The 24,022-nt window shown below is 42.3% G+C and overlaps 1 protein-coding gene across 2 annotated transcripts in view; it reads right to left on the bottom strand.

Annotated features, from left to right (window-relative positions):
• Positions 1–313: 313 nt before the first annotated feature.
• The window catches only part of LOC124594427 (leukocyte elastase inhibitor-like), a 153,513-nt gene continuing 129,804 nt past the window's right edge, over positions 314–24,022 (bottom strand). The window contains exon 9 of one of the 2 annotated variants that reach the window (XM_047132799.1): positions 314–598. Coding sequence is in view for 1 of the 2 variants with exons in the window: in XM_047132802.1 (XP_046988758.1) it covers positions 19,928–20,076 (149 nt within the window). In the remaining variant the exon portion in view is untranslated. Of the gene's footprint in view, positions 599–19,787; positions 20,077–24,022 lie in introns of those variants that run through there. The other variant, XM_047132802.1, reaches the window with a different exon arrangement.

Raw genomic sequence — 24,022 nt, forward strand, 5'->3', positions numbered from 1 at the left:
CTTACACGAGGCATCACAACAACGTTTCACCAGGCAGGTGAATTGCTGTTTGTGTATGAGAAATCGCTTGGAAACTTTCCTCGTGTCAGCACGTTGTAGGTGTCGCAACCGGCGCAAGCCTTGTGTGAATGCTCTGAAAAGGTAATCATTTGCATATCACAGCACCTTTTTCCTGTCGGTTAAATTTCGCGCCTGTAGCACGTCATCTTCGTGGTGTAGCAATTTTATTGGCCAGTAGTGTACATTGGAAAATGTCTTCTTTCAGTTCATGCTTTAAATAATTATTTCTTTAAATTAAAATAAAAACATTGCATTTCCTTTTAATTCGAGATATTTTATTAAATATTTAAGGTCTCCTACATTCAGAACAATAAAAATTTCATAAAAACTGTTGCTACATATTTGCACATCACTGAAATACAGAACTCATACATGTAAAAATGCAATAATTACGCAGAAGGTTCCACCAGACGTCCGGCGAAGAGGATCGTCCGTCTGACGCGATCCAAGATGAAGATCATGAAGGGGTGGTCGGCCTTGAAGATGACAGGTGGTGGTGGTGGAAGCAGGGGAAAGCTCGCACCAAGAGGGAGGAGAACTGCAACAGCAGGAGCAGTCATTAGGTAACTTTTCTAGGAAATAAATTTATTAACGCTGTTCATATACAAGACAGTTAAGCATTCCGGGGTTTCCAGATAGCGGAAGATGAGCAATGCTTACGAAATGCAGGAATCATACTTCGTGTCCTGCAACAACGTATTGCTTTAAATTACCATTATTTTGCCGAAAACATACGAAATTGCTCGATAAGTATGAAATGTGTGAGGCACTACCCGCACGCTGGTGTCTCCAAAACAAACGTTTCTTCATTGGATGGTACGGTGGGTACCAACTCTGTGATAAATTACGCGAGATTAGTAGTGGTATGATCCGACTGGCTCCCTCAACAGGAACCAGTGCCCCAAATCTTCAGTTAACCTCTTGTTATGTGTGACTGTACAAGGAAATTGAAAGTTTATCAGAGAAGAACAGTTCTAATTTTAAAGTTGTTTCAAACTTTCTACAAAACAGTTTGTGACACTTTCTACAGTTTGCTTAGCGTGTTTAATAATGTTCCAAAAATATCTCTTTGAAATATAGATGTACAAAGCTACAACATCTACTTGACAGAGGAAAATATCTTGGTGAGGGGGGGGGGAGCGGGGGAGGGAGCGGGGGGGGGGGGGGTGTTAGGACCCATAAAACTGGCAAACTTGGGGCGGAAGAGGCACCACAGGGGACATTTTAATTTCCACTGCCTATACTTTTACAAATAAATTCATAAAACTTCGTCAGCATGGCCGTGAAGGATTCAGGATTCACACTCATAGCAGCGGAAGTTCACAAACAGCAAAATAAAACTTTTTTACATGTGAAATTTCATCATTTTTTTTTCGCATACTATTGGTTGCATTTGTTTCTATAGGCACACTTTTCTTCATAAGTAAGAGGGATTCTTCGATCAATTTTGCACAGCATAGAAAACATACTTCGACATGTATGAAACACTAGAATTTATTTAATGTATGAAAAAATGAGTGAGCTGTTACATTTTAAACTTCATGTTGAAACCTTCCCGACTCCTCTATATCTCTTTTGTTACGCAACCTTCCCTTTTACAATAACCTATGAAACCTTTCCTTAGGATTTCTCTCTCTTGCTTAATAATGACAAATGAAATCTTCCCTTTGAAGTTTATTCTCTTTCTCAATCATCGCATACAAATTTAGTTGCTGCTTATTAAAAGTGATTTTCTGATTATTTCGACGAAACATAGAATGTGTCGTCGTCGTGTGGCCCTCAGTCGTTATCTGCAATAGCCCAAAACTGATCCTTACCTTTTTTACTGTTACTGGATCGCCATCTGACTGCTACATCGAACTGCGACATGAATATACTTACTCTGGTTTACTATACTCTTTTAACTGCTGGTGGGCTGTCATAATAAGTGGCTGTGTTTAGTACCAAAGCTGACGTTATTCTTTAATAGCAAAGCTGACGTTATTCTTTAATTAATTTGACTGAAGTTACGTAATTGATAGGTACACTTTTTCTTGACAACAATAAAATTTTTGCAAAGTTTTACGTTGATGGTTTTTGAGATGGATTATAATCAGTAATGCACCATTGCTGGCAAAAATTAATTATATTCTGAAAACGTTTCTTCAAATATTTATTGCTGGTAATGAAATGATTTTACAAACGTTCAAATGGGACTTACTTTTTACAATAATCTTACAACTAGCGTTGCGCAAACGTACCTTCAGTAGTCTTCAGTTGTGCAAAGAAAATAATTCAATAATATTAGTTCCTCTTATGATAATAGTTAGCTGATGTGTCTGTACATCCGTTTATAATCTGTTGTAAATCACAGCTGGTGGCTGGCAGGCACACCGCTCCTCTCAACCTCTCGCTTCAGACCTGCTACCAACTCGCTTCACATCTCGCTTACTACTGACTTCCTACGAACGCTAAAGTGCTGTCTCTGCTGCCCACAATGCTTTCTAGTGCAGACAGTCCCTGCTACCATTACAAAATGTATCAGTGCGCGGTCTTTCTCGCTCTTTTCTTAAAATGTATCCATACGCGGTCTAGCCCCCCTTTTTAAAATTATATCAATTTGTGGTCTCTCTTGCCAACAATACTTCGGTGTAGACATTCCCTGCTACCACAATTATTTCCAACACGACAAATATTAATTATTCCTACTTAATGCTATTAATAAACATCTTTCAAAATTGTGGTTTGAAAATGGACAATATAAATATACATGTCTTACAATATTTAGAAAAAACTCCAATTTTATAGTTAATTATCTCAATTTTTACCACAATTTTTAATAGATTTGGAAACCAGGAGCTCCTTTTTACTAGGCAGGAGTGTCATCAAATGCGCCATACGGGACACAGTGTTAGCGCAACTGCCCAGACTATGTCGGCACGCCTCATGGCCGACCCACATTCCCACCGAGTGCCAGCTATCCGCAGTCCCTGTTCATTTCCTCCATGCTCACTACTGTGAGATTCCCGCAGGAGATCGGATGTACTTGTGCATCCGCAATGAAGAAGGTGTCCATTGCACATTTAGGCGAATCAATTATATGAATGCATGGTGTCCGTGCTTTTGGACATGTCCGAAAAAACAGACACCATTCATATAACACACCGATGGCTGAAAATTTTACGACCACTGCCCGTGGTGATATTACATACTGGTTCGTGGTCCTGCTGGCAAATGTCCCAGCAGGGAAAGTTGTAAGACGTTGTGGTCTCCTGACCTTCATTGCTTACACATTCCGCCCCCACAATCAAATTCCACACATCAAGACGCTTCATTCGAACCCAATCTAGACAAGATAAAGTCAATGTTGTATGAATTCATGTAAACGATATGCAAATAACTAATAAATCGCAAGTGCGCACTGTGGTTGAAATACTCGAGGCTGGCGTACACACATACATTCCAGACACGACGGTTACAGGAGCTTTTAGTTCGAGAGAGGCAACCGCACGTCAGGAGGCCGGTCCCAATCCATCTATGTCGGCTGGTGACCGCCCGTGGAGTGGACAGCGTTTGCCCGAGTGAAAGGAGGAACGACCCCGTGTTCGGCTTAAAAGAAAATTCCGCTACATTGTGTGGGAGCGCCCAACCCACGCATTCTTTACAAACATAGCACGCAGTTTCAGAGATTTTTCACGGGGAGACAGCAAACGCCAAACGCCAATACTACAGATTTCTGGATTGGTCGCCTTAAACGAAACGTCATTCTCCCATTTTAGAAGAGCAATGCTGATTGGCAGACTATATTTCTGACACCTTGAGCTGAAGGAGTAATGGAAGAGACCGAAAGATATACCCCTTCACGTCTGGCGTGGAGAGGGGCCATTCTGTTTTCGCTCTTGGAGCGAGAACACGTAACGAGAGCGTGCGCGCCCGTACGTGTACTCAAAGAGCGAGGAACAAGTCTCTCCTCAGTACTTCACTGGGAGAGCACCTCTGTCGGGAGCGAATCGAATTGCGACTCTGTATTGAGTCCTTGCGATTAAGCGTTGTTCACTGTGTTTGCCGCCACACTTATTGTGCGGTGTGAACGGACAGAGTTATAGTTAAACGCCTGCGAGCGAATTTTTGAGTGGCATCGCGGTGGACTGGTTATCTGACCGGTGTACCACGCCAATAGTTAGACTAGGGGCCAGTAGGAGTCCTTGACTTCATCAAGGTGTAGGGAGAGTTTGATTGGCGAAGGTCAATCCAGATAGAACGAGAGTTACCTTATCTGTCAGCAGCGAGTGGCGCAGACAGCAGTCATCGCACCTTACGGTATTGTGCCCTACAGCTCTTGTGAGCCCCATATTTCCTCCACATCAGTACACTTCACTGCATTTCACACACGACAGCCTTGACCGTACATAACAACATTCTAATGGATAATTATTCAAGTTGAGTAGGTGCGGCTATCAGCCATTCTGCCAAGTCAATAACAATCTTAAACTTTGTACAGAAATTTCATTAGCGAATCCTATCCTTGAGAGGTAACTTCACATTCCGAAAAGAACCTGGAAATAACATGTTAAGTTCATAACTAAAAGTGCCATTGTGATTCCTCCGAATTTTTGGAAAAATAAATAATAATTTTCGTTAGTTTCATGTTCTTCTTACACTAACTAGCACTACTCCAGTATCCAAGTATCCCACTAGTTACATAAGATATTTTGTGAATTTTTGTGTCATTTCCTTACAGCACACGACTCCAGAAGATATTTATTGCTGAAAGTTTTTCAGGCATTTCTCTTTAGAACGTTAGGAGCGTCTGTCTGACTTCTGTAGTAGTGTGGGGGTGGAAATTGCATCTTGCAGGAGTCACAGGGTAAAGTGTACATCTCAGATTAATCCGTTGCGCAGAATGACAGAATAAAAACCCCCGCCGCTCACAAAGTTTATAACCAGAGCAAAGACGAATGGGGAACCATTCTAGCGATGATAAGGATTGCAAATGGAGAAATCCACTGACTTAAGCCACTCTAACAAAGGACAGACTGTTATGGTCTGGCACCTGGACATCAGCATCTTGGATACGACAAAGTAGTTCGGTTGTTTGCATGCTGTTGTCGTGAGCGTCTGTGGAAGATGATTGAAGGACAGTCAAACGACAAGTAGGCGCCAGAGCGGTGGAGGTCCCTGCCCCAACGCAGAACGTGGAGGTTGAAGGTTTGCACGGTATGTAAAGCAGGATGGACGGCGACCTGTGATGGACTTCTCGACACAGAATGAGACTGCTGCAGCCACTGAGTGCTTCAGAGAACACCGTTTAGCGCACGACATTATCAGTGATGGTTACTGTAGGCACGGGATTGTCGAGACTGGACCATGGATCAACGGAAACGTGTCGCGTGGTAGGATAAACCACGTTTCTTGTTACTTCAGGTCGATGAGCGAGTCCGAAAACGCTGTTATCCAGGAGAGCGGCTGCTCGAAAATTGCACTGCACCATGGACTGTAATAAATTAACCTATAGTGGTAAGTCAGATCCAGTTGTATCTTGTACCTCTCTTACCTCTTAAAATCGTTGATATAATTTTCGCTATTCAACTCAAAAAATTACTGAGGCACATACAGCCTCCTCCTTACCTTTGTTCCTCCGTCCGCCTTCCTGTAAAGACGCATTTCTTTCTTACTTGTAATCGACGAATAGTACTGATAATATTTAAACCCATTTACACATCTACATCTACATAATCATTCTGCCGTTGACAATTAAGTACCTGGCAGAGGAGGCATCAAACCACCTTCAAGCTATTTCTCTAGCGTTCCACTCTCGAACAACGCACAGGAAAAAGGACACTTCAATCTTTTCGCGAGAGCTCTGGTTTCTCTTATTTCGTTCTGATGATCATTCCTCCCTATAGGCGGGCGCCAGCAAAATATTTTCACGCTCTGAGGACTAAGTTACTAATTATGTGTTCAGTATTAGTGTCTGTTTAAGTTTTCTAATAACGTTGGGAAGGGATTGGTTTGGTGATGTGGTGTCACCGCCAGACACCACACTTGGTAGGTGGTAGCCTTTAAATCGGCCGCGGTCCGTTAGTATACGTCGGACCCGGGTGTCGCCACTATCAGTGATTGCACACCGAGCGCCGCCACACGGCAGGTCTAGAGAGTCTTCCTAGCTCTCGCCCCAGTTGTACAGCCGACTTTGCTAGCGATGGTTCACTGACAAAATACGCTCTCATTTGCCGAGACGATAGTTAGCATAGCCTTCAGCTATGTCATTTGCTATGCGAAGTGCCAGGGCTAGAAGTGTATTTAACACTAAATTCTTCTAGAATCCACATATGTAAATGATGCTCTAAGCCCCCCCCCCTATTCTAACTCCGACTTTTGCTGTTGCACATGGATAAAAAAAATACGCGAACTGACTCTAATCAACCCTGCCAGTGGAGTAGAAGAGAGTTTGGCACCTGCAATAATTTAATTTGATAAATAAGTTAAATAAACGAAGGTTTCATTAACATAGTGAGAAATGATAGGGTTGCTCTACCGATTAACAGAATGAAAGTTTTGTCCAAAATAACAATATGATTTATTAAGACTAAACACAAAATAATAAACAAACACACTTGAAACCTTTACAGTACATCAAATTGACTCAAATTGGATACTCAAACAAACGCTGTGAATGTGAAGTTGTCCCTAAACTAGATTGTGAGGATTATGACGAAGTGGTATGTGGAGCCAATGCCTTGCAACTCAAATCTTAAGAGAAAACGCACAGCCAACCCAACATTAATTGCTGCTACTCAAGACAGAACAAAGTTAGAAAAAGGTGAACAGGCGCGCTCTGCTGAGCTCTGATTATCACCTAGGAAAATCCCTATCTGCCGGTGCTGCGGACATACATTACCAAACTGTCTTCTTAACTGCAAGAACACGATCTGGCGTACCGCAGGCGATGGCTGGTTGCTTCGACGTCCTCGACCGAAAGGCAAGAGCCGACTACCCACAAGAGCACCCGTACAGGCTGAACACAGAACATTCCCACACCCACGACAATGGCCGTGGTTAAACGTTCCAATCAGCAACTCGAAAACCGGCGGAAAATTCCACCCCATTGCCGGAGCACTACCATTCCACCAATGGAGATTCTTGGCGCCAATTTCTGCGCTGATTTTGCTACGTCACGGAGCTATGCCCTGAGCAAGCCAATCACAGTTACTATTTTGCAGAAAGTGCGGGAATTTTCCCGCCACAACTGCCTGGGTACACAAGTCATTCCCACGCCTCGCTGGTAGCCCGCCAGAAAGTGTTTTCGCTAAGATTCTGCGAAGTAACGGAACCTCTAGCCCAGCCGCTACTTCAGACCCCTCTGGGCGTGTCTTTTGACAATGTCGGCGCCTGCAAAGCATTCACTCGACTTCCTCACACCCGTCGGCTTAGCAGAGCCCGCCTGTCACCGGACCACCCGGGTGACGAGAGACACTGCGTGGGAAGTCCGCGTGTGAAGGAATAGCAATTTTCCACCGCATGCAATTAGAGAGGAGAATCGTAAGATAGAAATATGAGAGGGGGCTCATACCACCTCTCAGAGACGATAGTTAGCATAGCCTTCAGCTACGTCATTTGCTACGACCTAGCAAGGCGCCATTACCAGTTACTATTGATGCTGTAAAACATGTACCGTCAAGAGTGATGTTCACCAATTATGGATTAAAGTTAAGTATTCCAGCAACTACGTACGTTTTTTGTTAGTGTCATTTCCTTGACCTGTTCCAGACCTCACGCCAGCCTGCGTGAGCTAAAACGCGTGCCTTTCGGCTTCCTCTCATAGTGGGTTGGCTGTCTTGCCAGTCCACAACAGGTGATATGTCAACTACGTGCCATCTGTGCGCCATTATATGCACATTTCCATTTTTCGTAAGTCGAACCTTGCAACCTAAACTTATTTGTGTAATGCACGATGTTCCATTGTATTATAGATCATATTGTATCGGTCTGCCGACACCAAGCTTTTTTGCGCCCCAACAACGACTCTGGATCTAAATACAAAGAAAACAGGTATCACAGGAGGTTTAGTAAGTCATGCAGGAGATGCGAGTGTAATCAAATGGAACTGATGGTCTACCTTTCTTTATTATGTTCCTCCAGTTGCCAGTGTGGTGTATCACCCCTCTGGACAATTAACATTCGTAAGAATGAAGTACAGCATTATCAGTAATCATTTCTTTCCTCTTTTTAATTCATGAGGGATACATTACAAGACATAGTGAAGTGAGCACTGTATTATGATAAGAGAACATTCACCTGGGTTTCCTTCGGACTTGCATAGTCGACAAGGATACGGAGGTCGATGCGGAGTGACCAGTTTCAGTCCAAAGCGCTGGGTGAGCTCATTCGTTTGTTCAGAAGGTGAGGCTCACAAGAGTTTTCCACCTTTTGGCTGGTCGAAGATGACAGACGTTCTGCAGTCTTTTTCAAAAGATTTTACAGAAACTATTTGGTAAAAATTTTTATTTTTGCTTTATTTATAGCTTTGTATGTCAGGTTTATGACGATGTGGCCATCATTTTGTTAATGGTCATAGTTATTGTGATATCTACGTGGAAGTAAAAAATGGCTCTGAGTACTATGGGACTTAACTTCTGAGGTCATCAATCATTAGTCACCTAGAACTTAGAACTACTTAAACCTAACTAACCTATGGACATCACACACATCCATGCCCGAGGTAGGATTCGAACCTGCGACCGTAGCGGTCGCGCGGTTCCAGACTGTAGCACCTAGAACCACTCGGCCACTCGGCCACCCCGGCCGGCCTACGTGGAAGTAAAACACTGCGAGAAATTCAGAAAAGTTTGCAATGAGAAACAGAGGTGCTATGATTTTGCGTTTGGTGCATATTACATAATATATTGTTGCGTATGAAATTTAATAAGATATTGAATTTTTCTTTAGACTTGGGTAGAGGTATCCGTCTGTCATCAATCTTGAGAAAACTCATCTGATGTAGGAGACCCATTTGCTATTTGCGCTGCACCAGCTATAAAGCTAGGATGAAACAACCACAACATCCCTCATATTTCATAAACGATTGCAGATCTCGAAATGAGATTCCGGCAAATGATAGCGGGAAAAGAGGAGACTATTTTACGTTATTATGTAAAACGTAATTATCTACCGTATCATTCCACTAACTACAAATTTTTCGATGAAAGAATGTAATTTTTAAAGACCATTGATAGTTGGTGAAACGAGAAATGCTATGGGTTTTGGAACAACATGAGTGAAGACATTACACGTTTTTTACCGAGGATGTGCTTTTTCATTAGCTAATGCCCTTTCCTTTCCTTAGTTCCTCACTTAAGGGGCTCCGGAAAGGCTCAAAATCATGAAATGTTCAATTTTTACTTTTTTGCGTTTTCTGAATCTGCAGACTATTACCTTTTAATAGATATATAATTTATTCAATTCCGAAGACTACAACTATTTTTAAATTTTTTTTGAAATGTGTTCTACATGGGCGTGACCCACTGTGGCGCTGTTAAACTGCTGTCAAATGGTGTTATTATTAACGTCCGTGTTCATCAGGTACATTTTAGTGATGTGAGATAAAGTATGTGTTGTGGCTAACCTGTGATGGTTCAGTATATATCGCTGGTGTGATTGTCGATTGTTTCGTGTTTATTTACTCTGTCTTTATCTCGAAAATATTCGTAATTAATTCTGTTTCTTGAGTCTCTGTTTTGTTGAAGTATAATAATGAGTAAAAGTAAAGTTATTAGAAATCCTCTGAAGGCTTTTAAGAAAAGGAGAAATGTTGGAAAGCCAAAGGTATGTGTTATTACTGTAAACAATAAAGACGATAACCAAGTGAGTGAACCTAACCTCTCAAGTACACCTGCCCATAGCAGTCAAAGTGGGAAAGAAAATACTTCACAGAAGAAGCTTGGTTCAATGAGCGAAAACTATGAATGTTTTATGGGCGAATCGGATGTGAATGAAATATTTGATATGTCAGTTCTCAAAGGAATTTTTTCAAACTGTGTAAGATGTATTCATTGTAGTGAAGTTGGTCTGGAACTCTCCATAAGAAAGCACGTAGGACTTGCTAGTGAAATACAACTGAAATGTGATAAGTGTTCATACATGACCACCTTTTGGAACAGTGTTGCAGTAACTGCAACTGAAGAAAATGGTAGCAAAATCTACGAACACAACAACGAGCGATGCTTGCTTTAGACAAGAAACGCCTTCGGGCTGCAGACAGGGCTGTAAAGAGTCTAGAAATACAAGCAAGAGTAAACAGGAGGAGGAACAAGAGGAAGCTGGAGGAGGAGTTTGCAGAGGATGAAGATAATCCATCCTATGGACCTGGAATGCACTAAAAAGTTAATCCAATCTTTGTCGCTCGATTCCCAAAACTTTTATTTTCTCATACTAATTACATGTTTTCTAAGGATCTTCCAAACATATTTGTTTCAAACTTTCAGTAAATGTTACACAGTACCTTCTGCATAATTTAACACAGCCTTTTTCCAAAAAACTGTATATTTTTGAATATATAAATAAAAAATTGAAAAAAAATGTTGTGAATTTTCATTACAATTGAAAAAATCATCTTTAATAACTGAACTAAAATTTTGTAAAATCCCTGTGTTAAGTTGTAGCCCATATTCCAATTAATAATCTGTAAAAAGTTCAACTTCCTACCTCAAATACTTTGTGAGGAAAGATGTAATTTATAAGCGTTATTTTAACATTGCAAGAATAGGCCGTTCCGGAGCCCCTTAATAAACCACTGTTTCAGAATTCTCTCACAGTTATCTCTGTACGACATATTAGTGAGCTGATAGTATGTAAAATCCACTGTATTTTAGCAAAAGAAGCAAATTTTAAAATGGCAACCAGAGAAATCTGTAGGTTTTACTCAAAATTCGCGACTGATGATGTTCGCTGAAAGTTACAAATGGTTAACAATCTAGGCGAAAGTAAATCGCTGCATTTTAGGTGGAATTCTTTTTAGTTACTAACGAAAGCAAGGATGACAGTAGATCTTTCTGAATGGCCACGATGCAGCTGTGGGCATATGTACAATACATGCGGGTATAGGCTTCAGTTCAGAACGTACTTCTCCTCCGTTGCCCGGCTTTTACCCTATAACGCCTTCCCATAATCTCCACCACTGTTCTCACCCCACATGCGCCTTGCTGTCTGTGCATCTACCGGCCATGGAGTTCTGTGCGGACTATAGTAGCTGAACCGTGGCATGGTCGACCCTGCTCCAGCTCTGATCGGGGTTTGTTATCTCGCGTTAAATCGCAGCTCGGATAGATAATCTGGCATGGCTAGTCTTAAATGGGCGCGCACGGTGGTGCTATTGGCTACTGGGATGGCAGGGAAGAACTCTGTGTGTGTGTGTGTGTGTGTGTGTGTGTGACAGAGAGAGAGAGAGAGAGAGAGAGAGAGAGAGAGCGTCCTCGCGGAGATAAGACGTGGAGCCATAGTGCACCTGGCCGTATGCAGAGCCGCTGTGTGTGGTGTCCCGTGTGGAAGGGTGGTTGTATGTGCCGCCTGGGTCCTGCCAAGCTGAGTATGTACTGTCGCAGTGTCTGCAAGCAGCGCGTGTCAGCTTGGCTCAGTTCCACGAGTGGATTGCACTCTCAGCATAGCAGTTTCTGTTGACTTTCCATCGAAGGCGACGTTCCGGAAATACCTTGTGGAACAAGTTATTGGTGCTAGTGTGTGCAACGCGTTCAACTTCAGATGGGTCTTGTAGTGTTGATATGGGGCATTTCTCTAGTATCTGGACGTCATGAACGCGTAAGCGCATTTGTGCTGTTTGAAATTACGAGCACACAGTGTCAACGGAGATGCCTGGACGCTTGCTTGGATCATCTCTGCCTTGCAAGAACCGTGGGAGATGATGTGCACTGTTGATCGTGACTAGAAGACACGGTAGTCGGCAGTGGTGTGCCGTGAGTAGCAGTACGGCACAGGCCGAGTCGTACGGTTGCAGTTATATTGTGATGAAGTGGAACATGTTGATTTACGGTTTGATTTTTTGAGACGAGGAAAGAGACTGAAGCACCGTTGAGAAGAATATTTTATTATGTTTATTTTGAAGAGGATTTAATTTAAGGTAACTGATTTCGGATTTTGTTCTTTATTGCGGCAGTTTGTAATTACCCATTTTTGGTTCAGACATCCAGAGACTTGAGTATTGGGAAAGATAAACAGACACGCATAATTTACAATCCGAATTTGGGGGTAGGATTAATTGTTGAATATTTAATGGCATTTTTATGAGTTGCATTTTTGAAAAGATGACATTTGACGTTAAAGACTACTTACTTTTGTCTACTCAAGAACTGTATTTTTTTGTGTTTTAACGTTTGCGAAGAAAAGAAAGAGATAATTATTCAATACAGAAGTTCTCTAATCAGAAAACTAATTACATTTGATGTTATAATTTGTCCCAAGTCACTGTCTGGATCCAAAGTTCATGCCAGAATATGTGTTATCATTTTTACTTATTCAGATTTATTATGAACCAAGTATGCTTCGCCTTATGAAAAAAAAACCTAAAAAAGAAGTTTCACGATGTTCCCATTGTGCAACAGGTAAGACAAAATAAAAAAAAGGAAAAATTTATTTTTTCCGGGGCCAATTTATCTGTTCAATAGTTTAATGACTCACAGTGTTCAATTCAGACAGTACTCTTGCCATTGCGAATGTTTAAACATACAGGCAACAAGATTGGCACTTCCAAGTTACTTCATCGCAGTCCGATTTTGCAACATATCCTCGCAGTCGATTTCTCATGTGCAGAGTTCTTCTATGCTGGAAGTTTATTTCTCATATTATTTTAAAAAGGATAACTTACAGTGTGGGTAACATAATGGATGTATAAAAATAAAGAATCGTCCGATTTGCCACACTATGTTTCTGAAACTAACACATGTGTACAATGAATTTTCTTTTTCGATGATCGGGAAACTCAAAAAGGTATTTCTCATACCTCTTCATAGGTGTTCAATATGCCCCCTTGAGATGCACGACATATGTCAAATGAGATATTCTATTCGTTCCCACACTGCAAAGAGCATGTCTTGCGTTACAGCTTCCACAGTTACTGTTATGCGATGTCTCAATTAATTTATTGTTGTTGGTAACGAAGGCACATAAACAGAATCTTTTATAAACCCCCAGAAGAAATAATCATATACATTCAGGTCCGTGACCTTGGAGGCCAGTAATGTAAGGCTGAATCATTTGGTCCAGTGCGACCGATGCATCGTTCAGTAATCCTGATAAAAAAAAAAAAAATTCCCACACTTCCAGATGCCATTGTGTCGGTGCCCCATTATTTTAGTAAATGACGTCGTTCGAATGAAATGGGAAAAGAAAGTTCTGAAGCATATGTGCTTCCTGTAACAGTGTTCTCGGTAAGGAAAATGGACCATACATCTTTTCCTGCGAAACTGCGCAAAAAACACTAAATTTCGGAGACTCCCTCTCATGTTGTACAACTTCATGTGATTGTTCCGTACCGAATATTCACAATTTATGACGGTCCACTGTCCCATTTAAATGGAATTTTGCCTCATCACTAAACACTAAGCGTGGGAGAAAACTGTCATCCTCCATCTTACTAAGAACGAAATTACAGAACTTCTCACACGTTGTTCTTCGTCACCTTCACGAAGAGCTTGCAGTAGCTGAATTTTGGATGATTTAATGTGTAAACGTTGATGCAATACACGCCAGATGGACATCAGGGGTAGGCATGTTGAGCTGTCGAGCTGCACGGCGAACGGATTTCTGCGGACTCCTTGTGAAACTATGGCGGATGCGTTCGACGTATGTGTCAGACACTCTGGGACGGCCGCCGATTTGCCATTACACAGACGACCTGTTTCCCGGAATCGTTTATGCCATCATTTAATGCTCTGTGCTGTAGGAGGATGTACACCTTACCTAGTACGAAACCGAGCGAGGTGGCGCAGTGGTTAGCACACTGGACTCGCATTCGGGAGGACGCGTTTCAAAACCGCGTCCGGCCATCCTGGTTTAGGTTTCCCGTGATTTCCCTAAATCGCTTCAGGCAAATGTCGGGATAGTCCCTTTGAAAGGGCACGGCTGACTTACTTGCCTAATCGGACGGTACCGATGACTTCGCTGTTTGGTCCGCACCCCTACATCAACCAACCTAGTGCGAAAGGCACGCTAAACAGTTATTACTGATCCGCACTGCGCATAACGTAGAACACAAAACGCTTTCTGTTCTCCTGACACAATTTTTCCAGAATTGAAGTGGGCGCAGCCGGCCGCGGTGGTCTCGCGGTTCTAGGCGCGCAGTCCGGAACCGCGCGACTGCTACGGTCGCAGGTTCGAATCCTGCCTCGGGCATGGATGTGTGTGATGTCCTTAGGTTAGTTAGGTTTCAGTAGTTCTAAGTTCTAGGGGACTGATGACCACAGCTGTTAAGTCCCATAGTGCTCAGAGCCATTTGAACCATTTTTGAAATGGGTGCACACTGCTGCTGCCAAACGGGAACGACGTAAAACTCGAGAGTTTGCTCTTTCTAAAAGCACGCTGTTCACGCACATATCTCAAATAACATAATAGTTATGATTTTTTAAAAATCGGATGATTATTTTTGATACACCCTGTGTATGAAAATGGTATTCTAGGACTCGCGACGAAGGATGCAGTGATAGTTTTACATTTGGTAAGTACAGTACTTACGCAAACCCGTGTGAAGCTCACCCTGTTGGTTATCTGACATCGATTTGGATCCAGCGCCCTCGCAGTTATGCGACGGAAAAACTTCCTTAAATTTAAAGAGAGTAGTGCATCGGGCAGGTGAGGTGCTCTTTATTCATATTTAAATTTGTCAATTGAGTTTTCCTAGCTTCTTTTCTTCTGACGTACATCTTTTGGTTATCTAAATTTCTTGCTTTAAGTTTCACAAAGTAACTGAGATGCTGTGATTGTTTTAAGTTTTAAATTTGTCGGTCGGTTTGGCAATTAACTTGACTAGCTCCTTCTCTGGTTATGTAATAGTTTTTTGGTAAATTAAAAGCCTTTTCTTTCAATCAGCTAATTATGGCAACCTCTGATGTTATTGAGGGGCAAGTTACTGTAAGTGCTGTATAGTTTTTGTGTTACAGCAGCTATCATAATTATGTGCAGAAACTGTGTTGATTTAACGATGAACTAACAGCCATAGAGGTAGCATGTTGAGTGGAACGGCCGGCCACCTAATCTAAAGACAATCCGCCATGTAACCATCTTTTAGAAATGGGGAGCTTGATGTTCGCTTACTGCGGAAGGATTTGCCCTATTTGTAATTGCACTGCTTACCTATCAAGTGATTTAATTTCTTGATGACTGTGAAAATCTGTTTTCCTAAACTTTATAGTAAAGTTCAGGCAAAGAAATTTTAAAAATCTTTGAAAGTTTTAAAGTTGATGTTTTAATCTCTTGTAGAACTACTGAATTTTATTATTTGGTTTTATTGCAGCGTCTTGAGTAGATATAAATTTAAATTGCCATGGTTTTGCAAACAAAGAAAAGCTTTACCTAGAGTCCAATATATGTCAGTAATTTTGATTTGAAATTGCCATCTTTCGGGTATTTAGTAAAATAAATAAGTTTTTCTTTTAGATAGTGCTTAACATTTCTTGTCCCTGCACCTCTCCTACACGACAGGGTTGGAACGACCCGTTGGTTCAAAAATTAATAAGCATTTGTCTGATTAAAGCTTTGTAGAATATAAATTATAATATTTTCTAAAGTATGAGGCAATTAGAAACTGAAGGTACCACGACAGCTGAGGACAACGTGAATTTAACTGCTCGCTATCTGTACAACTTCACGTTTTAGTTGTTCTCTGATGGCGGAGACATCATTTAGGAGGATAACTGTCATTGTCACAAGGCCAGAATCGTACTACAATGGTTAGAGGAGCAGGGTAGTGAACTCAGGCTGATATCTTGGCTACCAGTTCGTCGATCTGAACACATCTGCGACTGTCAGGCGCCCACAATCCACCAGCCGGTAATTTATGGGAACTGTATGACCAGTGTGGAGGCAGCTCGTCCCATAAGCTTCCGGAAAAACTACCATGGACTTGTCCAATCGATGCCCCGAATAATCGCTTCTGTTGTGCGTTCCAAAAGTCGACCAATACGCTATTAAACAGATGGTCACAAAGTTTTGACTCATCAGTCAGTGAAATGAATTAAATGCATTGAAATTAAATGAAAAGATGTGCTGGGATCAGTTCAGTAAAAGTGCAATAACATGAAATGGTATCGGTTCAAACAGTTGAGGACCAAGAGCACAGATGGAAAACTAGTCCTGAGCAAAGAAGGGAAAGCAGAAAGGTGGAAGGAGTATATACAGGGGCTATATATAAGGGAGATGTACTACTGAATGGCCTGTACGTGGCAGCGTAGTGCAGATGCACACATGCCGTCGCAGTCTCAGTATAAAGATGGCCGCCCGCCTTGCGACTTGCTCCAGGGAAGAACAGCGTTCTGTTATTCGGTTTTTGCGTAGTGAAGGCGTAAAACCTATTGAAATTCGTCGACGAATGAAGGTTCAGTACGGTGATACATGTTTGTCACAGCAGCAAGTCTACGAATGGAGTAGGAAGTTTGCAAATGGTGTGGCTTCAGTGGAAGATGCTACTCGTCCAGATCAGGCACAACGAGTTATGACTCCACAGAATATTACAGCAGTTGAAGCCATAGTGAAGGAAAACCGCCGAGTGACGCTGAATGACATTGCAGCATGTTTACAGATTAGTCATGGGTCAGCACACCACACTGTGCATGATGTGCTCCAGTTTCACAAAGTGTCTTTAGGATGGGTGCCACGGCAGCTGACTCCTGAAATGAGAGAACGACGTGTTGATGCTTGTGAAGAACTTCTTCGGCGCTTTGAACGAGAAGGTGATGGCTTCCTTGCAAGAATCGTTACTGGGGATGAAACCTGGGATCACTCCCACCAACCGGAAACGAAGAGAGCGAGCAAGGAATGGCACCATTCCTCCTCACCAAAACCAAAGAAGTTTCGAACAGAACCATCAGTAGGGAAGGTGGGACGAAAAAGGCGCCATTTTAGAGCATTACACGCCTAGAGGGACCACTGTCACCAGTGCATCATACACAGATCTCCTAAAAAATCATCTGCAGCCTGCAATCAAATCAAAGCCACATGGACTGCTGTCAGCAGGTGTCCTTTTGCACCATAACAATGCAAGGCCCCACACTATCCGTACAACAGTTGCAACAATCACAGACATGCATTTTGAGTGTCTTCCTCATCCACCATACTCACCAGACCTTGGCGCAAGTGACTTCCATATGTTTGGACCACTCAAAGACGCAATGGGAGGAAAGACGTTCCGTTCTGATGAAGAGGTACGCCACGCGGTGCATGAGTGGTTGCGCGGACTACAAGAAGAATTTTTTTCTAAAGGAATTTATGCACTTTGTAAGCGGTGGAGGACTTGCATTGAGCGTGGGGGAGATTATGTTGAAAAGTGATACAGCTTTGTACCACTTCTGCACAATAAATAATATTTTAAAAAATATTTAAGGTTTTCATTTGACTCACCCTCGTAGGTTAAGGAAAGGCAAACCTACGTTTATAGCATTTGTAGACTTAGAGAAAGCTTTTGAGAATGTTGACTAGAATACTCTCTTTCAAATTCTAAAGGAGGCGAGGGTATAATAGAGGGAACGAAAGGCTATTTACAATTTGTACAGACGCCAGATGGCAGTTATAAGAGTCGAGGGACATGAAAGGGAAGCAGTGGTTGAGACGGGAGTGAGACAGGGTTGTAGTCTATCCCCGATTTTATTCAATCTAGCAGTAAAAGGAACAAAAGAAAAATTTGGAGTAGGAATTAAAATCCAATGAGAAGAGATAAATACTTTAAAGGTTTGCCGAGTACTTGGAAGAGCAGTTGAAAGGAATGGACCGTGTCTTGAAAGCAGGGTATAAAATTACCATCAACAAAAGGCTAACGAGGATAATGGAATTTAGTTGAATTAAATCAGTTGATGCTGAGGGGATTAGATTAGCAAATAAGACACTTGTAGTAGATGAGTTTTGCTATGTGGGGAACAAAATAAATGACGATGGTCGAAGTAGAGAGGATATAAAATGTAGACCGGCAATTGCAAGAAAAGCGTTTCTGAAGAAGAGAAATTTGTTAACATCGAGTGCAGATTTAAGTGTAATGTAGTCGTTTCTGGAAGTATTTGTAAGGAGTGTAGCCATGTATGGCAATGAAACATAGATGATAAATAGTTTAGACAAGAAGAGAATAGAAGCTTTCGAAATGTGATGCTACAGAAGAATACTGATGATTAAATGGGTAGACCACGTAACTAATGAGGAGATACTGAAGAGAATTGGGAAGAAGAGGAATTTGTGGCAGAACTTGACTAGAAGAAGGGATCGGTTGGTAGGATACGTTCTAAGGCATTAAGGGATCACCAATTTAGTATTGGAGTGAAGCGTGGTAAGCAGATTCGGGGGGATGTAGGTAGAAGTCGGAATGAAGAGGCTTGCACAGGATAGAGTAGCATAAAGAGTTGCATCAAACCAATCTTTGGTCTGAAGACCACAAAAACAACAACCACAACACGTAATGGACATGCAGTAACAACTGAAAATTTGTGGCTGATTGGCTTCTCCAATTTCCAACTATCTAATCATTTTACCTGACATCTTTACATGTCGTAACCTCATTGATTTCACTGAATCACCCCATTAATTTAATTTCAGTTCATTTCATAATACCATGTAAATAAGGGTGAACAAACAACGTTTTGGTAGTACTTAGTTAAACACAAAGAAATCCAGCTAGCTACATTGTCCACAACATAAGCAAATACCACAGAGTGACGTGAACCATCTGCACTACAGCTCTTAACGACAGTATGTAGGAAGGAGTGTGGTGCATGTGACGAGCCACTATTGAAGACATAGGTGAGTCACTCCAGTGAGCACTCTGCTACTTAGTGAAAGGTTGACCCTGGAAAACACTCTGTGTGTGTGTGTGTGTGTGTGTGTGTGTGTGTGGGTGTGGGTGTGGGTGTGTGTGTGTGTGTGTGTGTGTGTGTGTGTGTTTTGTGTGAACCTATGCTCGGGCGTGCGACTTACGGCTGCACTGTGGTGACCACCACCTATGAGGAGACGCTATATTGTTCAGTGTGCTAATAACAGCTGGCAACTAAATCTACACAGAATTAATTGACAGGAAGAATAACAACTGTCGACGCAGAACAGTGATTCACATCCATACACAATTCTTTTATTTTTTTCTTCTTCTAAACTTATGTATGGTAAGACTTGTCTATATTCGCAATTGCTGCCTAACACAGTTTCAGAAGTTTGCCATTGTATTGTCGAACTGTTCACAACTGAAGCCTGCTACTTTGTTCGTGTCTACATGAAACAGAAAAAGAATTGTATAAAGTGTATTGTTCCGGACCAGCAGACAAGATATTCAAACGCAGATACTAGACGTTTCAACATCTTTGTTTGTCTGTATAGAAACACATCTTACAGGATTAAGATATTTTAACTTTCAAAAGACATAAGTTGAGAAAGAAAAGCGTTTTTATTGTCGCACCATACAGATTTTTCTCAATTAAAAGAGAAATACTTAAAAATTTTTGGATATGAAATATATTTTATTAAATCTTTAAGGTCTTCCAGATTTCACGAGAATAAATAATAGAAATTTCATCAAAAGTGTAGCTTCAGAAGTATTTTCGGATCACTAGAATACACGACTCACATTTTTCAAACATTCAGTAACTGTCCAGAAGGTTGAATACACAATTCACATTTTTCAAACATTCAATGATCACGCAGAAGATTTCACTAAACGTCCAGCGAAGAGGATCGTCCCTGTGACCTCATCCACAATGAAGAAGATGAAGGGGTGGTCAGCCTTGAAGATGACGGGCGGTGGAGGCGGAAACAGAGGGAAGCTGGCACCCTCTGTTATGAGAACTGCAACAGGAAGAGCAGACATGATATAACAGTCTTAGGAAACACACTGAGGTGACAAAAGTCATGTGATATCTCCTAACACCGTGTCGGACATCCACTTATCCGGCGTAGTGCAGCAGCTCGACGTGGGAAGGATTCAACAAGTCGCTGGAAGTGCTCTACAGAAGTACTGAGCCGCAATGCTTCTATAGCCGTCCATAAATGCGAAAGTGTTGCCAGTGCAGGATGTTGTGCACGAATTGACCTCTCCATTATGTTCCATTAACATTCGATGGGACTGATGTCGGGCGATCTGGATGGCCAAATCATTCGCTCGAATGGTGCAGAATATTCTTCAAACCAATCACAAACAACTACTGTGGTCCAGTAACGTGACATCGTTGTTTGGGAACATGACCTCCATGAATGCCTGAAAATAGTCTCCAAGGAGCCGAACATGACCATTTCCAGTCAATGATGGGTTCAGTTTTACCAGAGGACACAATCTATTCCATGTAAACGCAGACCACTCCACTAAGGAGCCACCACTAGCTTGCACATTGCCTTGCCAACCTGGATGTATATTTTTGCGGGGGTTTGCGCCACACTAGAACCCTACCATCAGCTCTTACCAACTGAAATCGGGACTCACCTGACCAGATCACGGTTTTCCAGTCGTCTAGGGTCCACCGATATGATCATGAGCCCAGGAAGGGCGCTGCAAGCAATGTCGTGCTACTAGCAAAGGTTCACGCGTCGGTCGTCTGTTGCAATAACGCATTAAGTCAGATTAAGGCGTTCGATACAGTTCCCCATAGTCGTTTAATGAACAAAGTAAGAGCATATGGACTATCAGACCAATTGTGTGATTGGATTGAAGAGTTCCTAGATAACAGGACGCAGCATGCCATTCTCAATGGAGAGAAGTCTTCCGGAGTAAGAGTGATTTCAGGTGTGCCGCAGGGGAGTGTCATAGGACCGTTGCTATTCACAATATACATAAATGACCTTATGGATGACATCGGAAGTTCACTGAGGCTTTTTGCGGATGATGCTGTGGTATATCGAGAGGTTGTAACAATGGAAAATTGTACCGAAATGCAGGAGGATATGCAGCGAATTGACGCATGGTGCAGGGAATGGCAATTGAATCTCAGTGTAGACAAGTGTAATGCGTTGCGAATACATAGAAAGAAAGATCCGTTATCATTTAGCTACAGTATAGCAGGTCAGCAACTGGAAGCAGTTAATTCCATAAATGATGTGGGAGTAGGCATTAGGAGTGATTTAAAATGGGATGACCATATAAAGTTGATCGTCAGTAAAGCAGATGCCAGGCTGAGATTCACTGGAAGAATCCTACGGAAATGCAATCCGAAAACAAAGGAAGTAGGTTACAGTACGATTGTTCGCCCACTGCTTGAATACGGCTCAGCAGTCTGGGATCCGTACCAGATAGGGTTGATAGAAGAGATAGAGAAGGTCCAACGGAGAGCAGCGCGCTTCGTTACAGGATCATTTAGTAATTGCGAAAGCGTTACGGAGATGATAGATAAACTCCAGTGGAAGACTCTGCAGGAGAGACGCTCAGTAGCTCGGTACGGGCTTTTGACAAAGTTTCGAGAACGTACCTTCACCGAGGAGTCAAGCAGTATATTGCTCCCTTCTACGTATATCTCGCGAAGAGTCCATGAGGATAAAATCAGAGAGATTAGAGCCCACACAGAGGAATACCGACAGTCCTTCTTTCCACGAACAATACGAGACTGGAATAGAAGGGAGAACCGATAGAGGTACTCAAGGTACCCTCCGCCACACGCCGTCAGGTGGCTTGCGGAGTATGGATGTAGATTTAAAGGTAGATACATGGGCTTAATGTTCCCAAAATACGATGGAATTTTTGTGAATGCGTCATAGCACTGGGTCACAGTTGTTCGTGGTCGATTTGGAGAACATTCTGGACAATTCGAGCGAACATTTTAGCAACCCAGATCGCCCGCATTAATCCCATCGAACATTTATGGGAGATAATCGGGAGGTCAGCTCGTGCACAAAATTCTTCATGGGCAACATCTTCGCAGTTATGGGCGACTACAGACGCAGCATGGATCAGTATATCTGCAGGGGACCTCGAACAACTTGTTGATTCCATGCCACCTCGAGTTAGTTAGTGCACAACGCCGGGAAAAAGGATGTCCGATGCGATTTTAGGAGGTATTCCACGACTTCTGTCACCTCGGTGTATTGTACTCTCCAATACACGACCCTAAGTGTGCTCATATTATCACACCAGCATCGTCAATGATGATTGCAGCGAATATGGGATCATCGAAACTAGGCCGTCGAACAGTGGAAACGCGTCGCCTGGTCGTATGAACCATTTTTCTTGTAACAACAGGTGCAGCAAGCATAGAGACAGGTGAGCGTGGTATTATATGAAGGGAGGCATTCGCCTGATCTTCTGTGGTAGTAATCGAAGGGATCATGACAGCTGGGGAGTACGTAAACCTAATTTCTCACCACCTGAACCATTTTGTGCTTAATGTCTTTCCTGAAGGCGGTTACGTCTTGCAGCAGTATAACTGCCCATGCCGCAAGACCAAATTCGTTCTACAGTGTTTTTAGGAGCGTGATAGCGAACTCACCTTGGTGTCTCGGCTACCATTCGCCCAACCTAAACATGATGGGGTACACATGGGACTATTAAGATCCAGTTCCGAGCCCAAAACTACCGTTTCATGGTTGACGGCAGTTGCATTACGTGTCTGCAGACAACTCGTGCCACATACCCCAGGCAAAATATCATGGTCTTATCTAACCCATACCTCTTACGATCGCCGCTGAATTACGTTCCAAAGGTCGACCAATACTTTTATACGCTGTAAGCAGGTTTACTTAATCGTATGGCAGTAGGTGTCAGCACAATGCACCTAATATGAAAAACGTGTGTTTTTGGGTGTGTCCGGATACTTTTGATCAGATATTGTACCTCCCATCTCAATATGGACGATGTAGAGGCGCTATGTCTCAATCATTATGTTTTGAATCATCAGCTTATGAGTACAATAAATGCATTCAAATGGATTGAATGGATGTATTGGGATCAAATCAGCGAAAATGCGATCAAATGATGTGGTATCAGCTTAGCCCTGCTCAGGTAGCCGTTTTCGGGATAGTGAGGTATGCCGGCGCCGTGTAGAATCTGTCCTGCAGATAAACGACAAGGGTAGCTGTACCTACCAGTCAGGAGGCGGTTTTTAGGCAGTTTCCCACATCCCACTGGGTGAATACCGGGCTGAATCACGTCTTCCGCTTCAGATACACGTCACGCCAACATATAACACTTGATCTCAGAATTTATACCCAGACAGATCAAGTAGAATACTTCTGTCCTGGGGGATAACTAAGAGACTGACGACCTACACAGTCTGGTCTCCTTAAACATTTACGCAACATCAGCCCTAGTTGAGGAATACTGAACATGTTGTGTAATGGATGCGTAATAACTACTGAAAATTTATGGATGACCTTCAATTGAAAATACCTGAACAGTTTGTGTAATATCATTTCATGTCGGAATAGCTTCTTTGATTTCGTCCATGTCAATTCATTAATTTAATTTCAATGCATTTTACAATATGACGTCATTGAGGGTCCACAAAGAAAGTTGTGGCACCGCTTAGCCAACCGCAAAGACATCCAGCTGGAAAACTGTGTGCACAACTTAAGCAGATATCACAAAGTTTTGTACCCAGTATGTGGTAAGATTTTTTTTTTTTTAATGACGATGTGGCCTCAGGCATATGGAGCCTATGACGTGATGCAGCTGAAGCCACTGACGAATCATATCAGTGAGGATTCTGCTAATGCTGGAAAGCTTCATTTTGGAAGATAATCAAGAATCCAAGTGACAGATGACTTTCGTCTGCATACAAACCACGATGGAAATTCAGATTGTTGTTTGTGA

The sequence above is a fragment of the Schistocerca americana genome, chromosome 2 (genome assembly GCF_021461395.2).
Source record: "Schistocerca americana isolate TAMUIC-IGC-003095 chromosome 2, iqSchAmer2.1, whole genome shotgun sequence".
In the NCBI taxonomy this organism is placed as follows: Eukaryota; Metazoa; Arthropoda; class Insecta; order Orthoptera; family Acrididae; genus Schistocerca; species Schistocerca americana.